Source organism: Trichomycterus rosablanca, chromosome 27, assembly GCF_030014385.1.
Source record: "Trichomycterus rosablanca isolate fTriRos1 chromosome 27, fTriRos1.hap1, whole genome shotgun sequence".
Taxonomy (NCBI): Eukaryota; Metazoa; Chordata; class Actinopteri; order Siluriformes; family Trichomycteridae; genus Trichomycterus; species Trichomycterus rosablanca.
The window spans coordinates 3,351,677-3,371,961 of record NC_086014.1 but is presented as its reverse complement, the minus strand read 5'-3'; the positions used below and the strand labels follow the sequence as shown (position 1 = coordinate 3,371,961).

Genomic DNA, 20,285 nt, shown 5'->3' with positions numbered 1-20,285 from the left:
GTAAGCTGTTCTGGAAGAACAAAACAATCTTGTTCAGAAGATGATTGTGTCAAGAGATTCATCTTCAATAAACCACAGCCACTATTCATCATCAATGCCTAAATAACTGATTTGTCAGTGCTCGAAAAAGCACAAAGTTCTACACAATTGTACAGTGTACTTATTAACCACATTATTCATTAGTGACTCATACTGGGCACATCGGTGAGCATACTGAAGTTTACTGTTTAACAATGCATCTATAAAATACAGTGGCATTTGGGCACCCCGGTTAAAATTACTGTTACTGTGAACAGTTAAGCAAGTTGAACATAAAATTATCTCCAAAGGGCATAAAGTTAAAGATGACACAAAACATTTTTTTTATTATGTCTCTATAATGAACTGCATCTTGGTTGTGAGGTTGTAGTGAATGCTGTTCATCATCCTCTTCATCCTGCACATCATCACCATGGTCTACTGGCTCCAAGCAAACACTGTGTAGAATGCAACAGACACTGCTGAGCTGATGGACTGGACATTCCTCATGTGCAGGCATCGGAGTCTCCTAAACTTTGCTTTCAGAATGTCTGAAATGACCCCTAAATTCTGAGAGACTATAGAGGGGGAAAACATCCTCTACAAAATGTTGTATTTTTGGAACAAGCCTAAAAAAGGGTAAATGTGATTAAGTCCTTACGTAGACAATATAATTAGACAGTTTGGACTTTAAGCCACTTTGACACAATATAATTGCAGTCTGTTTACCATATACACAAACATAATGATTAAGGTCTGATTGAGTGCACTTTATAATTTCCATCTAATTATTTCTAGAACACTTTTACGTACATTGTTTTATCATATTCACTAATTCTACCTCGAACAAACCGTATATTTGGAATTATGTATTCACACGTTTTCATGTGAAATGTTTCAATAGACAGTCTTGAAAAATAGGCTACTTAGTTTAGGTCTATTCATTTAAATTGTTGTAGACAAATATTTAAATCTATTCAATCACATAAATATGTGTTTGATAACATGTTTGTTAGAACTTTTCTTTTTCACCAATCTACAAGATAAATGAGATAGCTCCAGTGGTTAAGGTACTGGACTAGTAAGCAGAAGGTTGCCGGTTAAAGCCCCGCCACCACCTAGTTGCCACTGTTGGGTCCCTGAGCAAGGCCCTTAACCCTCAATTGCTCATCGTGTTCCGCTCATTCTGTAAGTCGCTTTGGATAAAGGCGTCTGCTAAATGCTGAAAATGTAAATGTAAATATAAATGAATGATGAGTAAAACTATATTTATTTACAGATTTTACAGAAACTTAGTTTGACACTTTATGGTCATCTATATTCACCACTATGGATTTGGAAAACAAACGCTGGGTTTAACCTGCTCAGTGATCAAGAATGTTTAGTTCGATTTCACGCAAAAGCAGAGCGATTTCTACAGCATTCACTTCATCAGCCACGAAGAACGCAAACGCCGCGAGATCCGCTGTAGCTCACGTGGGTTGCAGGTGGCGACTGTCCGACTTGACGGCTTTCTTTTAACCTCCTCCCACAACTGCAACCGGCAGCTCTCACTGACCACCAAGGCGAGGCGCAGTTCATCTCGAACAAGCCTATACAGTCGTTTAAGCTCTCACTGACCACCAAGGCGAGGCGCAGTTCATCTCGAACAAGCCTATACAGTCGTTTAAGCTCTCACTGACCACCAAGGCGAGGCGCAGTTCATCTCGAACAAGCCTATACAGTCGTTTAAGCTCTCACTGACCACCAAGGCGAGGCGCAGTTCATCTCGAACAAGCCTATACAGTCGTTTAAGCTCTCACTGACCACCAAGGCGAGGCGCAGTTCATCTCGAACAAGCCTTTTTTTGACTCGTGTGTAGGACAGGTTATAGTCATTTCTGTGCGGCGAAGTTCATCATTTCTCAGTGTGAGCTTGTTGAACTGCGTGAGACTTGAGAGCCCTGCTTATACACTAAAAGAACACAAATACAACATAAACACTGAAATACAATGAAGTTAAAATGTAATAAAGAAAACAATAAAACCTGCACTTTACCTTTACTTCTTTATTGTTTTCTTATGCTTCTCAAGGGCTTTCACGAGTTTAGGGGACGTTGAGTTACAAGGTGCCACTGTATTGACAAACCAACCTTCATGCATGAAAAAATTAACAATAAAATAAAACAGAAAAACAAAAAATAAACAAAACATACAAGGGTGGCAGGGACTGAAACTCAAGTAGAAGAAATGATTAAGTAATTACAATAAACATAGAAATGCAACAGCCATGGCGATGGATGACTAGGTACCATTACATATTGAAAATATAAAGTACTAAAATAAATAAATAACAAATGTACAGGTAGATGTACTGGGGAGTTTAAATTGACATTTCAGTACATTTTACATAGGTTTACATATTATGTGCTATAATTTAATATGTTGTTTGCTTGCTATAGAACAAATGGAGGAGTAAGGAGGTTTTATTCACCACTGCTTTTATTCAGTTTGAGATCCAGTTTCCTTGGAATCACTTCAGAATAATATACAACTATATTTTTCTTAGCAAAAACATAGTTAACACATTTTCTACAAGTAAATTTAAGAGCACAATTTTTATTTATTTGTTAAATTCACAAATGAGGTGGCAAAATAAATGTTCTTTAACGTTTGCTCATGGCACATTTGTGGGCATTTAGGTGGCACAGTGATTTATTACACTAACCCAGCATTATTCAAACCTCTGCATTGGGTTTAGTTTTCCCTGGTGGAACTAAACCTCCTGCAACCCTGACCAGGATACACCAGTAGATGAAAATGCAATCAAATGAAAACCAATCAAATGCGTTCATTTCAACAAACAGTAATAACACGTGTTGAAGTGTGTTCCCTGTACAACTATGTTTTCTTCAAAAATCTTTTTCAAGGTAAATGTCTAAAGTTGATTGTTTTGGTTATAAGTAAATGTATTTGGAATAATGACCACCAGGTGGAAGTACAAGCATTATGTTGAAATATCCAGGTTGTAATGGTTTATGCAGATTGTGTGTAGATGTGTATACAAAAGTGATTCTCTCTCCAGTAGTGATTCTCTCTACTTAATATGATACAAGGCCAAACTTATTCAGTTAGGCTGTTTGCAGTGTTCTTATGTGAATTTTTTCACTGTACAACATATTAAGCTGTCAAATCCAGTGAATGATGAATTGATAAAAAAAAAGTGTTCATTAATCTCTCTGTGTGTATACAGTGTATCACAAAAGTGAGTACACCCCTCACATTTCTGCAGATATTTAAGTATATCTTTTCATGGGACAACACTGACAAAATGACACTTTGACACAATGAAAAGTAGTCTGTGTGCAGCTTATATAACAGTGTAAATTTATTCTTCCCTCAAAATAACTCAATATACAGCCATTAATGTCTAAACCACCGGCAACAAAAGTGAGTACACCCCTAAGAGACTACACCCCTAAATGTCCAAATTGAGCACTGCTTGTCATTTTCCCTCCAAAATGTCATGTGATTTGTTAGTGTTACTAGGTCTCAGGTGTGCATAGGGAGCAGGTGTGTTCAATTTAGTAGTACAGCTCTCACACTCTCTCATACTGGTCACTGAAAGTTCCAACATGGCACCTCATGGCAAAGAACTCTCTGAGGATCTTAAAAGACGAATTGTTGCGCTACATGAAGATGGCCAAGGCTTCAAGAAGATTGCCAACACCCTGAAACTGAGCTGCAGCACAGTGGCCAAGATCATCCAGCGTTTTAAAAGAGCAGGGTCCACTCAGAACAGACCTCGCGTTGGTCGTCCAAAGAAGCTGAGTGCACGTGCTCAGCGTCACATCCAACTGCTGTCTTTGAAAGATAGGCGCAGGAGTGCTGTCAGCATTGCTGCAGAGATTGAAAAGGTGGGGGGTCAGCCTGTCAGTGCTCAGACCATACGCCGCACACTACATCAAATTGGTCTGCATGGCTGTCACCCCAGAAGGAAGCCTCTTCTGAAGTCTCTACACAAGAAAGCCCGCAAACAGTTTGCTGAAGACATGTCAACAAAGGACATGGATTACTGGAACCATGTCCTATGGTCTGATGAGACCAAGATTAATTTGTTTGGTTCAGATGGTCTCAAGCATGTGTGGCGGCAATCAGGTGAGGAGTACAAAGATAAGTGTGTCATGCCTACAGTCAAGCATGGTGGTGGGAATGCCATGGTCTGGGGCTGCATGAGTGCAGCAGGTGTTGGGGAGTTACATTTCATTGAGGGACACATGAACTCCAATATGTACTGTGAAATACTGAAGCAGAGCATGATCCCCTCCCTCCGGAAACTGGGTCGCAGGGCAGTGTTCCAGCATGATAATGACCCCAAACACACCTCTAAGACGACCACTGCTTTATTGAAGAGGCTGAGGGTAAAGGTGATGGACTGGCCAAGCATGTCTCCAGACCTAAACCCAATAGAACATCTTTGGGGCATCCTCAAGCGGAAGGTGGAGGAGCGCAAAGTCTCGAATATCCGCCAGCTCCGTGATGTCATCATGGAGGAGTGGAAAAGCATTCCAGTGGCAACCTGTGAAGCTCTGGTAAACTCCATGCCCAGGAGAGTTAAGGCAGTTCTGGGAAATAATGGTGGCCACACAAAATATTGACACTTCAGGAACTTTCACTAAGGGGTGTACTCACTTTTGTTGCCGGTGGTTTAGACATTAATGGCTGTATATTGAGTTATTTTGAGGGAAGAATAAATTTACACTGTTATATAAGCTGCACACAGACTACTTTTCATTGTGTCAAAGTGTCATTTTGTCAGTGTTGTCCCATGAAAAGATATACTTAAATATCTGCAGAAATGTGAGGGGTGTACTCACTTTTGTGATACACTGTATGTGAGTTTCCTCCAGACTTATTTCCACCTTTTAAATGCCAAATGTGGATGTGACATTTTATGCCACACCCATTCTGTGAACTTGTGAAGTGAGGTTCTAATGCCCCTAGACATTTCTACTTTACTGAATGCTAAATGGAGTGAAGAATGTGACTCTGCGACTGTGGCACCTTTGTGTTCTTGTCTAAAAAAGATTGTCTGAATGCTTGAATTTACGCATGGTTTGCAGTTGGGTGTGGATGAAATAGTTCTTTGTTGTGTAAATAGTGGTTAAACTTGAAACTCGAGCTTTTGAATAAACATGTGATATTTATCTAAGTGACTTGACTAGAGTATGTCTAAGTTAAACCCTTCCAGGATGAAGGTATCATGGTATGTTTAGTATGTGTGGTGTGAATGTGTGTACGCGTGTGTGGTGTCTGATAAATTATATTATGTAACTCTGATGAAGAAAAGAGAACATAGTTTTGTACTGAGTAAGGATCTGTGATTTGTTCATTCTTTTGAATCTTTATTTAACTGACAAATGTTCGAAGAAAAGATTTCCAGTGTTTTTACTGACCATTTTGTACATTTAAACAAACTTAGAATTTGAATCCTGCGACAAACAAAAAAGTTAGGATGGGGACATCAATTAAAATTATGATACTAATTGTTGCAATTTTGCACAAGGATTGTTTGCTCCTTCTGGCTTGTTACAAGAGGAGACAGATCTGGTCTAGAGACAAGCCAGACAAGCCAGACAAGCACACACACTCTGCGTCTATAAATCTCCGCATCCCGTGACAGATGTTGGCTTTTGCACCATTCGCTGATAACAGTCTGGATGGTCCTTTTCATCCTTGGTCGATGTCTGTTTTCCCAAAAACAAGCTGAAATGTATACTCATTAGACCACCGCATACATTTCCACTGTCTTTCCAGCCATTTGAGATGAGCTTGGGCCTAGCAGGGTTTCTGTATAGAAGTGATGTATGGCTTTCTCTTTGCAAAAAAAATAAAAAAAATTGTGGCTGCATTTTTTGTTGTTGTAGAGGTGGACTGTGTTAAGTAACAACAGTTTTCCTAAGTTCTCCTAAACACATTTAAATTTATTCATCACAGTAGCATAATGATTTCTCATGGGATGCAAAACAGTGGGTTCCTCCCTTGTCCTACACAGACTGAGATTTGTCTGGATACCTTAAATCTTTTCACAATATTATGTAAAGAAGGTGATAAAAGACCTGAATTATTTGCACTCTTGAGTCAAGAAATTTTCTTATTTAAGTTATTGACAATCCTCTGGATCCTCCTTTTTATCCAGTCATTATAACCTCACCTGTAATCCAACTCACTCACTTACTGTGCATCAGGAAGGGCATCCAGCATAAAAAGGATCAGATGCCAAATCATGTTAGCGGACCAGAAAGATCCACTCCGAGAGACGCTGGGAAATGTTTCAGAATGCTGCAACCAGAATATTCTAATGAGCCTTTTAGCCCTGTCCCAACTGTGCTGCTGGCATAAAATTTAAATGCTTATGTCTACAAAATACAATCAAGGTTGGTTAGTCAAAACATTAAAAGTATTTTCTTTGTACGTTTGCCAGTTTAAAAAAGGTTCAATAGAATAAACAAATCACAGATTCTTGTCCAAACTTTTTAGTAAATGAGGTTTGTATTTTTATTGCCAATAAAACAGATATGTCATCATCAAGATGTACAACAGTATAACAAAAATGGACTATTTCTGAGGGGTGGGGTGATTTTCTGTAAGGACTGTATGTAACATTGAATTCTTAACGTAATTGTTGTCTGTGTCATAGCAGATGAATAGATTCACGATTGTGCCCCTTACCATCTGTTCTGTTGTCCCACACCTTGTCTATCAGGTTTCGCAGGAGTTGGGCAGCATGACACCACAAACATGCATTTTTGCTAACGCAACATTTGCCACAGTTACGTCAACATAGTAGGGATCTGGTTTTTCCACCTTCTTTTAAAACCCATTCAGAAGCATCCATTCCTGCTCATTTAAACCTGCTGAGATACGAAACGCAGACACACATACAGAGCAATGGCAAGTGATGGGATTCTGCCGAGTGGAGGATCTATCTGCTGTTCCTTCCCAGACCTACTGTTTCTGCCTGAACTAGTAAGACTCACTATTGTGCTTTTTTATTTACCAATGTATGAGAAGATATGAATGAGGGAGTTCATCATAATAATGATGCTTATCTATCTTGATATAATCTTAAAAGGTTTTTGTTGTGTGATTATCATGGCATCAACGTTCATGGTATTTGATTTTCATTTTTCATGTCGTTTTTGTTTTCTACCATGATTTTATCCTGGTCAGGGTCATGGTGGATCCAATTAGTTAGTTATACCAAAAAACTGTAACAAAGAACAGAAGATTAATTTTTGCAGATAACTGTAACAAACCTCTAAGCAGTTTTCTTTTTTTATTTCACTGAAGTTAAAAAAATAATAAGTCCATATTACTTTAAAATTAAAATCTGAAAACGGTTTGTAAAATGTTAAAAAGGTAAAAGGCCAGTCTTCTGTTAGAGGAGAACAACCATCTCTACACTTTTAAGACAAAGTTTATTTGTTTAAGCCTTGTGTTCTGTTGATATAAATTTTTACTGCCTTTTTCCTTGGGGTCCCAGAGATTACAGTGTTGTGAAGATTACACTGAGTTTAAAATTAACCAAATTAATGGCTGTGTGTTTGTCCAGGTGTTTGGTGGGCTGGTGTGGATTTTAGTGGCATGTACGTACATCAACCCCAATAACCCTCAGGCCTACGTCATGGCCGTCTCGCTGTTTTGCTTCATTTTCACCTTCATCTGGATGTCGATCTTCTCCTGTGGGGCTCACGGGAGCCGCAGCTCCTGCGCTGGTGCAGTAAGTCCTATACAGAAAAATTTACTCATGTACACACACACACACACACACACACGACTAAAGTGTTTGCCGTTCATACATTAATAATACATAAATAATACTTTTTTCCTTTTGCTATATTAAGCTCGGTCAGCTTAGGTCACCCAGGCCCGTATACACAACACAGATCAATCATTGCTCATTTACCCATTTTTACTTTCAGTTGTCAGCTGTATTGTAACTCAGCTGTATTTTAATTCAATTCCTTTTCACTAACCCCTTTATCCTGGGCTGGGTTGCGGCAGGGAATCAGTAAAGCCTCCCACCCCCATCAGACACAGACAATCTAGTCTGGGTAGATGCCCAGCTGGCCTGTAGCACTATTGAGATTCAAACCCTGATCTCAGCTGTGGTGGGCTAGGGCATCCAGACCTTCTACTAATCACATGTATTTTTATTTCTATATTATACTGTATATAGTCATAAATGTGTGTGTATAAACGTGTATCTCTTTTGTAGGATGTGTTGTATCACGGTTTTGCCGCTTTGCTGTATCTAAGTGCTTCAGTCCTGCTTGCCTTTACCACTGTTGTTATCGGATTTATCTTTAACAACTCACCAATTCTAACTCAAGAGTATTACAAGTTTTACAGACTGGACATCTCTGCAGTGGTAAAGCAAATGCTTCATCTACATGACTTACGTTCTCAGTATCTCAGTTTCACACACTTTTTTTATCACTATAGATTATCTTTATCTCTATTATTTGAATATCCCTCTTTTTTGAGCTCCAAATGTCCAAATTTAGCAGTAGTGGTTTGAATAATAAATCATACAATCGATACAAGTGTAAATAACGCTGGGAGCAGTGATGTACAGCAATTGTAGGCTCTCACAACCCACAATCAGAACCCTGCCTATTTAAAACTACTCTGTCCCCTCTGTCTTTGTATTGCTGGCAACACTTTGTAGATATACATTTTCTTTATTTCTTAATGAAGGTGTTGGTGAGGTAATGTGTAACATTAGATTTGAGCTATTCTTACACATACAAGAGGTGTGAATACTGAAATAGTTTTTGTGTGTTTGTGTGTTTTAGGTCTTCTCCTTCATAGCCACGCTGCTCTATGTCATACACACCATTTTCTCAGCCATCCGGTGGAAGTCCTTTTAAACCAGCGGCATCGAAGCAGAACACTGTGTGTGCACAAACAGATACAAATGTTTGGTGGGTTAAATAGAGAAGAGATTATTTAATATTTTCTATAATGTATCCATTTTCTTGCTCAGATTTCTATGTTGCATTCATTCAACATTATGTGAAAAGTGAACTAGGCAGTAATTTAACTTTTGAATAAAGATTCTAACTCAAAAAGTGTGTGTGTGTGTGTGTGTGTGTGTGTATGTGTATAACTAATTATTATATTAAACAGTTAAACAGCATCCTATGATTCACTTTTGATTAAGTAGTATAATTATTTTAGGGATTTAATCATTTAAAAATATATTTTTTGAGTTGAAGTACCAAGACTGTAGACATGGTGGGTGGGTGGGTGGAAAGTTTCTGTGCCATTCTAAAACATTCCTGCCATATCAACAACTGATAGGAACACTAACAGATCCTATATATTATGTTTACCTATAATATACTGTATATTTGAGCCAGCTTACCAAAAGTTAGTGATCTGATTCTTTGGGGTTAAAGTGAACTGAATATTTACATTTATTAGTAAATAAATGTAATAAAATTTTATGTTTCATCATGGACATGAACTCTGGAACAGGGTTGCCAGATTGCATATTTCAAAGATTGCCAAAATGCATGGAAAACTGCCCAAACATACTCACGAGAAACAGCCGATGATCAGCGTTTGAACAACATTAAACCAGTTAAACATGGCCTACTACTGCTGATATATTACATATCAGTGATTACAAATTATGAGTGGCATTTGAAATAATTTTATTTGCAATGTCTTGATACTTTAAAACGTGGAAATGACCCTGCCATCTTCGAATAAAATCCGCCCAATCTGGCAACACTGCTCTGGAATACTTGTCAGTTAAAATACTTGTCAATTTGTCACTGCACCAACAATGCAGACTATGCAAACTACACAAAGTGAAAGCCACATATCAACTGCACCCAGAAACTGAGCTGACTTCTCCAGGCTCAAGCTTATCTGAGATAGACTGACACAAAATAGAAATATGTGCTGTGGTCTGATGAGTCCCCCATTCAATTTGTTTGAATGGACCATCCCAGCTGTTGACCACACAAAGTTCAAAGCCAGTGTCTGTCATGGCATTGGGGTTTGCTAGTGCACATCTGTTAAGGCACTATTAATGCTGAGGGGTATAAACAGATTTTGGAGCAATTGATGTCTAGATGGCATCTTTTCAATCAATGTCCTTGTTTGAGCAAAGTTGCATCATAATAGAAGAGCGCAGGTGTTGGACTAGCCTGCCTGCATTATGAAGTACAATATATGACAATGGATACCCAGGACTGTTTGGCAGCTGAGGGGTTAAATCAAGCAAGAATGGGGAAAAATCCACCCAACAAGGGCAAGTTAGACGGAGTGGCCCCTCCATCTTCTTCATGTTTTTTTGGATGGTGTGAGGAAACCCCTCTAGAACTTAATGCATAGTCACAGTTACTAAAGAACTAAAGAACAGGTTTTGATCTTGGGGCTGTGCAGCACCCACACTACCTACTGCGCCTCACCACAGTGCCCTCAGGCAACTATTTATTTCACAAAACAAGCAGTTAAGGTTAGATAAGAAACTCCTTTTATGATCCTCTGTTCCTTATCAGATAGGCATGGGTGTTGTCCCTGAGCTTGTCAATAAGGCTAAAAATGACACATCAGGATTTGAGATCAGGTTTTTCAACTACTCATTCTGGCACACCCATCTTTCTTACCTGTTGTGGTTGGAAGTGTAGACATAAGCACAGAACCATGGAGAGTGGTAGGATTCTGCCGAGCGGTTTCAAAATCTTCTGCTCCATTCCAGATGTGCTCTTCCTGCCTGAACTGGTGAGACATAAACTTGTGTTTTTCTGTTATTAACATGTTTGTACGCAGGCAAGAGAAAGTAATTTTATTAGCCGTGTGTGTGTGTTGTGGTAAACACATTTATTGTTGTTTTATTGTTATTTACTTTTTATAATAAAATAAGCATTTGTATATAAATGATAGAAATTCACTTACTGTTTTATCCTGGGTTGAGTGCTACCGAAAAAAAACCACATCCTAACCCAACATCCTTCTGCTTCAATAAAATAATTAGCCGATCATACTTTAGTGACTGATGTACAGTGTATCACAAAAGTGAGTACACCCCTCACATTTCTGCAGATATTTAAGTATATCTTTTCATGGGACAACACTGACAAAATGACACTTTGACACAATGAAAAGTAGTCTGTGTGCAGCTTATATAACAGTGTAAATTTATTCTTCCCTCAAAATAACTCAATATACAGCCATTAATGTCTAAACCACCGGCAACAAAAGTGAGTACACCCCTTAGTGAAAGTTCCTGAAGTGTCAATATTTTGTGTGGCCACCATTATTTCCCAGAACTGCCTTAACTCTCCTGGGCATGGAGTTTACCAGAGCTTCACAGGTTGCCACTGGAATGCTTTTCCACTCTTCCATGACGACATCACGGAGCTGGCGGATATTCGAGACTTTGCGCTCCTCCACCTTCCGCTTGAGGATGCCCCAAAGATGTTCTATTGGGTTTAGGTCTGGAGACATGCTTGGCCAGTCCATCACCTTTACCCTCAGCCTCTTCAATAAAGCAGTGGTCGTCTTAGAGGTGTGTTTGGGGTCATTATCATGCTGGAACACTGCCCTGCGACCCAGTTCACCCAGGGAGGGGATCATGTTCTGCTTCAGTATTTCACAGTACATATTGGAGTTCATGTGTCCCTCAATGAAATGTAACTCCCCAACACCTGCTGCACTCATGCAGCCCCAGACCATGGCATTCCCACCACCATGCTTGACTGTAGGCATGACACACTTATCTTTGTACTCCTCACCTGATTGCCGCCACACATGCTTGAGACCATCTGAACCAAACAAATTAATCTTGGTCTCATCAGACCATAGGACATGGTTCCAGTAATCCATGTCCTTTGTTGACATGTCTTCAGCAAACTGTTTGCGGGCTTTCTTGTGTAGAGACTTCAGAAGAGGCTTCCTTCTGGGGTGACAGCCATGCAGACCAATTTGATGTAGTGTGCGGTGTATGGTCTGAGCACTGACAGGCTGACCCCCCACCTTTTCAATCTCTGCAGCAATGCTGACAGCACTCCTGCGCCTATCTTTCAAAGACAGCAGTTGGATGTGACGCTGAGCACATGCACTCAGCTTCTTTGGACGACCAACGCGAGGTCTTTTCTGAGTGGACCCTGCTCTTTAAAAACGCTGGATGATCTTGGCCACTGTGCTGCAGCTCAGTTTCAGGGTGTTGGCAATCTTCTTGTAGCCTTGGCCATCTTCATGTAGCGCAACAATTCGTCTTTTAAGATCCTCAGAGAGTTCTTTGCCATGAGGTGCCATGTTGGAACTTTCAGTGACCAGTATGAGAGAGTGTGAGAGCTGTACTACTAAATTGAACACACCTGCTCCCTATGCACACCTGAGACCTAGTAACACTAACAAATCACATGACATTTTGGAGGGAAAATGACAAGCAGTGCTCAGTTTGGACATTTAGGGGTGTAGTCTCTTAGGGGTGTACTCACTTTTGTTGCCGGTGGTTTAGACATTAATGGCTGTATATTGAGTTATTTTGAGGGAAGAATAAATTTACACTGTTATATAAGCTGCACACAGACTACTTTTCATTGTGTCAAAGTGTCATTTTGTCAGTGTTGTCCCATGAAAAGATATAATTAAATATCTGCAGAAATGTGAGGGGTGTACTCACTTTTGTGATACACTGTACTTTTGCTTTACCTCAACCATCAGCCAAATTGTTTATTACATAAACAAAATGATCTGCCAGTCTTGTGGTGGATAAATAATATAATAAAGCAATTAAAGTTCAGTTTAACAACAGATCGCATCAGTGGCGCAGTGGTAAATTTTGCTAGCCCACTGCCTGCCGGAATCCAGGGTTTAAATCCTAGGTGGTGCTGATGTCCAGTCGGGTTTCTGCATACAGACATGATTGGCTATGTCTGAGAGGGCAAGGGGTGTTCACGCCTAAGCCGTAGATTATCACAGCTGTCAAACTCTTACATACATCAGTCTTGTGAGAAGCCTCTCAAAAGAGTGGCTCTTGTTATAGCTGAAAAGATCACAGAGAGGTCACTCTATTTTAATAGCATTCGTTTTTTAATTAGGATGTCCAACAAGTTCATGGTCAGGCATCCAAATACTTACACAGTGGTTCATAGTGTACATGTCACTTACAGGTGTAGGTAAACTTTTGACAGTGCACCACACACACACAAGCCTGCACCTCCTTCCCCCACAGTTCCTTTATTATCTGCCACACCTACTGGCAACTATTGTGCAATCTCTCACTTAGTGTAATACTAGAACGTTGGTGCTCTTGGTTTATTCACGAGGTGACATGTGACTGTTGGAACTTAATGCACGTATTTAAGTTACACTCTTGTGTATGTGTGTGTAGGTGTGTGGAGGTGCAGTGTGGATTTTGATAGCTTGTGCAAATGTCGATCCCGCCGAGCCACTGGCCTACGTCATTTTCATCTCAATCCTTTGTTTCATTCTTTCGATCATCTGGATGACGGCCTTTATCTGTGGGCTTCATCGCAACCATGAGACTTGGGTTGCTGCGGTGAGTCCTTAACAACAGGCAGACGTACAGAATCAGAGACTCTTACATAAATATGAGTTACGCAACTCGGCCAAGTTCTCAAAAATGTCATAACGTACCGTCCCAAACCACCTATTAACTAGAGCACGATTTTGTTTTGAGTCTTGTTTTTTTTTTTTTTGGAGTTCTGTGGGGAAGCGTAACGTTAACATGCTACATCTAAAATCTTTATTTATTTATTAATTTATTTACATTTTTATTGTTATGGGCTAAGGCCTCGTACGAGGGCATTGTCCTTTGCAAAAATCATTATTGTTAAAAAAAAAGGGTGGCTCAGTGGTAAAGAATGCTAGCTCTCTACTACTGACATCCATGGATCCGGGGTTCAAATCTCAGCAGTGCTATCGGCAGGTCGGACGTCTGCACGGACACGATTGGCTAATGTCAGAAAGGTGTGTGGCCGAAACAGCCTAGTCAGTGTCAGTGCACTCTTAGTGCTGATCCCTAGCCCGGATACAAACACAGAATACAAATAGAAACACAGAATATGTCTATTATTAAGAGTTGAATAAACCAGACTCATGTACTGTATTTGACTGTGTGAGCAGGACGTACTGTATCACGGGGCCGCTGCTCTGCTGTATATGAGTGCTCTATCCCTGCTCGCCTACATAGTCACTGTTCTCAGACAGATTGAGCAGCTGGACGTAAAGATCTACAGACTGGACGTTGCTGCAGTGGTAATTCTCCCTCTCTCTCTCTCCCTCTCTCTCTCTGTGTATCTGTGGACAAAGGAAATTGGAGAACTGGAATTGGAGAAATTTAATATTTCTATTTTCTTTTTTTCAGGTGCTTTGCACTGCCACCACAATACTGTACATCATTCACACCCTGTTCTCAGCCATTCGGTGGAAGTCTACATAAATGGACTTAAACATTTAAAAAGTATATGTATATATATGAATTCATACTTTGCAATGTAAAAATACAATGATTTATATTTATAAATTACATAATGTGTAATAAAGTGTTCTTGTTTTTTATGAATTTAAGTTATTTTATAAGTTTACAGTGGGTTTTTGGTGTATTTAGTTTCATCATGTAATTTGATGTTGCTGCATGGCCTCCTAGTTAGTCGTTAATGAATATGATCAACTGCAAAAGAGATTAACGGCTCTTCCATTGTCTGCATGAACACAGATACACAATCTAGCCAACGCTAATGATACATCTGCTAATTATTTAATCTAGGTGTCTAGCCAGACTCACTGTAAATCGAGGTTTAATATCCATGATATAAATTAAATAATTTGTGCTTTAATGTTGAATTTAGGGTTGCCCTGGGTTCAGATTGTGCTATAGCATAGCATCTGACGGCCCATGGCTCCATTCTACCTCACATATGTAATCTGATTGTTTAAGTTTGTCTATTTTGAACCTATTATGCTACCCATAAATGCCTTTAAAAAATAATAAATAAAAAAACAAGATACAAGTTCTTATTGGAGCCATTTATGTTCATTGCATGATGTTAATTCCCCATCTTGATCCACTGAGTAATGGAGCAATGTCTAAAAATGTCAGAAATATAAACAGAGGTAGATATTAAAAACTAAAGGTTTAAATGTTTAATCACACTGCCACTTAAAGAGGCTAAATCAGTCCTTATTATGTCGGGGGCTGCAAAGCTGTGTCGCAGCACGTTCTGCATCACAGTTTTGATTTGTGCTCCTTTAGGATTTTCTCCAGAGCCTGAGCGTTCTCTCCTTCCGGGGCTTGAGGCCACGCACTGTGATCTGAGAGAGAGTAAATATTTCCATCAAAATAAACAACACTCTCATAGCAGTGATACAAGTGAATGGATTACTGAGGGTACCTGGAATTTTCCACACCGAGTTGTACAGGCTCTGTCCTGCATCCACTTTCAGAGTGGCTCCTGAGATAAATGATGCGGCCGGAGAGAGAAGAAAGCACACGGCCGGAGAAATCTGATGAAGACAATAAACGACAGATCAAAAACAGATAAAAGGATATGCAAATACACTATATGGTCAAAAGTATTTGGACACGTGACCATGACATCCAATCCCATTTAAAATCAAATACTATTAAAACAAAGTGACCTTGTGATTTTTCAGGTATAACAAAAGCCACTTTTCTGAGAAGGCTTCTCATAAGTCTTTGATGTATGTTTGTGGGAATTTGTGTCTATTCAATCAAAAAAGCATTTGTATGGATGGGCACTGTTGGTCAAAAAAGCCTCAACTGATGTTGCAGTTCATTTCAAAGCTGTTGAGTGAGGCTGAGGTCAGGGCTAATATATTCATATGAATAAATGAAACAGAAGCAGACCTTAGGTGTGATGTAACCTACATTTATCCTCACACAAACACACACACCTCCTCTGGAAAGCCCAGGCGTTTTGCAGGGATGCACGGCACTGCCATCTCAAAGATCAATGGCCCGAGCTCTTTATAGTTCTCCATTGCAGTCTTGGAGAAGATGGTTCCCTGCACGTAAAACATACGCATTGTTAGACTTCTGTACATATCTGTACAGCGTGTACACAGAAATTATTGTTAGTAAGGTGAGGTGCAGTAAATGTGGCCAGTATGTCCATATCCAAAAGGCATATTACAAAGATTTACATCTTTATTGTGGAAATATTGCAATAGTTGAACTAACGTGCATTTCAGGATAACACTTGGATTATCTGTTTAAGAGTACAAAGAAACTCACCGGTGCGACAGAGTTGATGCGCACTCCGCTGCTAGCCCACTCGATGGCCAAACTCTTGGTCAGATTCTCCACCGCGGCTCTGGCTGCACCTGTGTGTCTGATACAGTTGTTTATACACACCGTTACTGGATTCGATCATTATGGTGCGTAAGAACTAGCACCACTCGAGTACCACAATCAGGGTGTAACACCCTTCACCTTGTTTATTTGATTTTAAAAGTTGAATAATAAGGAATGGCTGAAAATAAGCACTTATTTCATCTGGAGTAAAATAATAACCACCCCTAAAAACACACAAAAAAATCTCTCCTATCAGCCAACCAGGCACCTACACAGACCCACAATTGGCTGAAACAGGGTTCCAAGTCTCTGGGGTAATTATGACCTCTGTTGACCTGAGGCACCTGCACATGGATGGCATTGTGTATCTCCGCACACCCCTGACAGGTGAAAAAAGCCAATCAGTGCATGTGACAGAAGGGGTGCATGGCAGCCTCAGCCCTTAAAATAGGCTGGCAGCAGCAATAAGAGAGATAGGGTCAAAAAGGGGGGGGGGAAATCTACTTTTATATTATGTGCTGATTACCTCACACAAGCATAAAGTACTTCAAAAACCAAGAACCATTACTTACGCCATGCCTGGAAACCCTTTCCACATATCAGCGATGATATTAACGATCACACCACCATGATCCTTCATCCACGCACTGTACACTAGGAAACAAAGGCCACAAATCAGACAAAGGTTCCAGAAAAAGCCTCCTTGTTTGTTACTAAGTGTGACCACATCAAACAAAACTGCTCTTTTCATTTATACAGCAACTTCCACAACCGCCTGAAGCGTTCTCTTACAATATCCCAGTTTGCTTTGAGGTATTGTTATGTACAAGTATGCACATTCATGGATAAGTACTTTATGGTCAGGGTGGCACATCCATAGAAAGAAACTAAGGACTTTATATCTCAGCCAATCAGAACAAGACATATTGTGTTACTGAGTGTTCAGGTCAGCAAAATGACAAAAATCATTGATAAGTCGAATACAGTAACAAACCTTCCTTGCAGCAGAGGAAAGTTCCATTGAGGTTGGTGTCGATCACGGCGTTCCAGCCCTTTAGGCTCATGTTGGCTGCAGGGCTGCTGAATTGTCCTCCTCCATTATTAACCAAAAAATCTATCCGCCCATACTTCTTCAGTGTAGATGCTACTAGATTCTTGACCTACCAATCACAAACAATAAGAATTCTGGGTTACTCAGCCAGCAAGTCATCTGTTTGTTAGTAGTAAAGTCCGAATGATTAAGTGAAAAAAAATAAATCAGAAATAAATCAAGTGACTAAGTGTCAGAACTGTCCTAATAATTCCTTTTAGCTGCTGCCGTTAGAGCTCGCCAAACAGTATCATTCATCCCCATATTTGATTTGCACCAGGTGCCCTTCCCGAGGCAGTCCTTCTATTTATCCAGGCTTAGGGCCGGCACTAAGGGTGCACTGATATGTGTATTATGTATTTGTGACCCCAGCTCGGAATTAAAACCCTAGGAACTCCAACACTGCTGTTACCAGCACTGTGGCTATTACTATTACACCACACCAGCTCACAATATGCCAATCCATTACAATACCTACATTCGCATGATCATCTGAACATGTCAAATCTGATTCAATACTGATCCAGTATTTTAGGTCTCTGTCAGCCCAGATACAAGTACTCCCTACTGGATCGGGACCAGCCTTAAAAATGCAATAAAATAGCAGAAGAAAGGATTAAAACGTAACCTCCTCTTCATGGCGGATGTTACAGCGTAGTGCAGTCACGCTGGCTGGATTTGAGGAGCCGATCAATTGTGAGAGCTCGGTTGCTGCAGCCTCCAGACGTTCCGCTTTCCGTGACGCAATCACCACATTGCAGCCTGAGAGCGCACACAAACACAAACACACATTTTATTTCCAAGAATGTTTTATTAGGTACACCTAACATAAACTATATAGCTAAAATGATGTGGACGACCCTTAACAAAATCATGAGCATTATTATGGGTTTGGTCTCTCTCTGGAGCTCGACTTTTTTTAGGAAGGCTTTCCATAAGATTTTGAAGTGTCTATGGAAATTTGGGCATTTGAGGGGTCAGGCATTGATGTTCAGAAGGCCTTTCTCACAATCAAACTTCTGGGTTATGCCAAATGTGTTGTATGCAGGCCACTAAAGTTTCTCTACAACAAAACACAGCCCGATTGTCATGGTCAGGGATTTATTAAATGTTGGGCTAAGGGTAGTTCTTAAACACAGGACGTACGATCAGCATAAGGACCTGAGGTTCATTTAGAAAGGCCAAGTAGTTAAGGTCAGATGACTGGGTTAAAGTATCGCCAAAACAGTAGGTGGTGAGTACCCACAAAGTGGTCTGAGGAGGGACCAGCCACAAACTGCCGGCAGGTGGTTGGGCTCAATGATGCCAGAGGACATAAAGGCGGTGTCGTCTGCTACTGTGGTTTAAGATCCAGATCATTTAATTTTGGTGATTAGGTGAATGTGTCAACACACCATGAATTAAACCCTTCTGTCTACGTGCCTACATAGTCATATTTATTTATTTATTAGGATTTTAACATCATGTTGGTTACATTCATGACGGGTTACAAAACTCGTTACACAAGATTCATCAGTCCTGGACAATTTTGTATCTCCAATTCACCTCACTTGCATGTTTTTGGACTGTGGGAGAAAACTGGAGCTCCTGGAGGAAACCCACGCAGACACAGGGAGAACATGCAAACTTTGCACAGAAAGGACCCAGACTGCTCCACCTGGGAATTAAACTCAGGACCTTCTTGCTGTGAGGTGACAGTGCTATCCACTGAGCCACCGGCGACATAGTAATAGACCAGTCAAAGTGACCATGCTTCCTCCTGTCCGCTGTCCAACAAGAAGAAAGTCGACTGGTCAACAGAATCCTTTTTTCTCCAATATTACATGAAGGAGATGGTACCAGGGTGATCCACCTCAGGACCTGCTGGTAATGTTCTAGGACTTCTGTTTGGATGTCTTGTGGAGTCCATGACTTGTCAGAGCTGTTTTGACAGGTGGTTCTAATGTTTTGGCTCTTCAGTGTAAGTCACATTAACTTTTTTTTAGCCCAGCAGTGACACAGTTAAGTAGTTTTAAATGTTTTAAACGGGTTTTGTTTTTAACAATTTATTGTAAATAAGAAATGAACACAGAGTGTGTGAGGTCAGTACAACACTGTGTGTGTGTGTGTGTAGGTTGAAGTTCACTGACAGAACTGCTTGTAAATGACCTGTACACATGAGGTGATGATTTAGAGATGATTTAGAGATGTAAACACATACCCAGGTGCAGCAGCTCGGATGTGATCGCTTTTCCGATACCAGTCGCTCCCCCAGTTACTATTGCCACTTTATTATTAAAAAGTCCTGGTTTAAAAACACTGGATAGCGCCATGTTGCTCACACATCTGCACACATGAACTCTTACAGGTCTGAGAGGAATCCTGTCAAAATAAAAGTATAAAAAACACTTCAGACTGTTCAGGTCAGAGACCGAGCTGAGATTTACCTCACAGTGGCTACTAACTACTAACTACTAACTGCTATTAACTACCAACTACTACTAACTGCTGGGCTGTTTGTGTCCTCACTCACACCACCGAAGTGAAAGAAACACTTAAAGTTATTTATTTATTCGTTTTAATTATTAGTTACCATTGGTAACGGTTTTCTACATTTTAGTCCATCATTTGTAAACGTCATGTTTCTACATTTTTGCTCTACATTAATTTGTGTACATAAATAAATCACGTGTCCCACATTTAACTCTTTTATTTCTATAATCTGTCTACACAAACATTCTTGATTGTACAATAGTTTAGCCCCTCAAAAGTCCCTGGTCGTTTCTGCTCTTCAGGGGGTGCCATACACTTTCAATAATAGACAAATCTGGACTGCAGGCAGGCCAGTCAGGCA

At 40.1% G+C, this 20,285-nt stretch overlaps 3 protein-coding genes and 1 long non-coding RNA gene across 4 annotated transcripts; 2 read left to right on the top strand and 2 right to left on the bottom strand.

The window, feature by feature from the left end:
* Nucleotides 1–1,720: 1,720 nt before the first annotated feature.
* LOC134304358 (uncharacterized) lies at nt 1,721–6,889 on the bottom strand. Its single transcript, XR_010007831.1, has 3 exons — nt 6,729–6,889; nt 2,056–2,149; nt 1,721–1,971 (listed from the first exon to the last, which is right to left on the bottom strand). It is a non-coding gene; the product is annotated as an uncharacterized LOC134304358 (long non-coding RNA).
* Nucleotides 6,890–6,947: 58 nt separating this feature from the next.
* LOC134304259 (myelin and lymphocyte protein-like) lies at nt 6,948–8,932 on the top strand. Its single transcript, XM_062989850.1, has 4 exons — nt 6,948–7,025; nt 7,612–7,779; nt 8,278–8,430; nt 8,858–8,932. Exons 1-4 carry the CDS (start codon nt 6,948–6,950, stop codon nt 8,930–8,932), a joined length of 474 nt encoding a protein of 157 aa, XP_062845920.1.
* A 1,789-nt stretch (nt 8,933–10,721) lies between these two features.
* LOC134303840 (myelin and lymphocyte protein-like) lies at nt 10,722–14,487 on the top strand. The gene is made up of 4 exons (XM_062989290.1): nt 10,722–10,799; nt 13,417–13,584; nt 14,172–14,303; nt 14,413–14,487. Exons 1-4 carry the CDS (start codon nt 10,722–10,724, stop codon nt 14,485–14,487), a joined length of 453 nt encoding a protein of 150 aa, XP_062845360.1.
* A 572-nt stretch (nt 14,488–15,059) lies between these two features.
* Nucleotides 15,060–19,806, bottom strand: pecr (peroxisomal trans-2-enoyl-CoA reductase). Its single transcript, XM_062989518.1, has 8 exons — nt 19,653–19,806; nt 18,081–18,214; nt 17,357–17,522; nt 16,935–17,016; nt 16,303–16,399; nt 15,963–16,073; nt 15,440–15,551; nt 15,060–15,359 (listed from the first exon to the last, which is right to left on the bottom strand). The coding sequence occupies exons 1-8, from the start codon at nt 19,762–19,764 to the stop codon at nt 15,274–15,276; spliced, it is 900 nt and encodes a 299-aa protein (XP_062845588.1). The 5' UTR covers nt 19,765–19,806; the 3' UTR covers nt 15,060–15,273.
* Between the last annotated feature and the right edge of the window lie 479 nt (nt 19,807–20,285).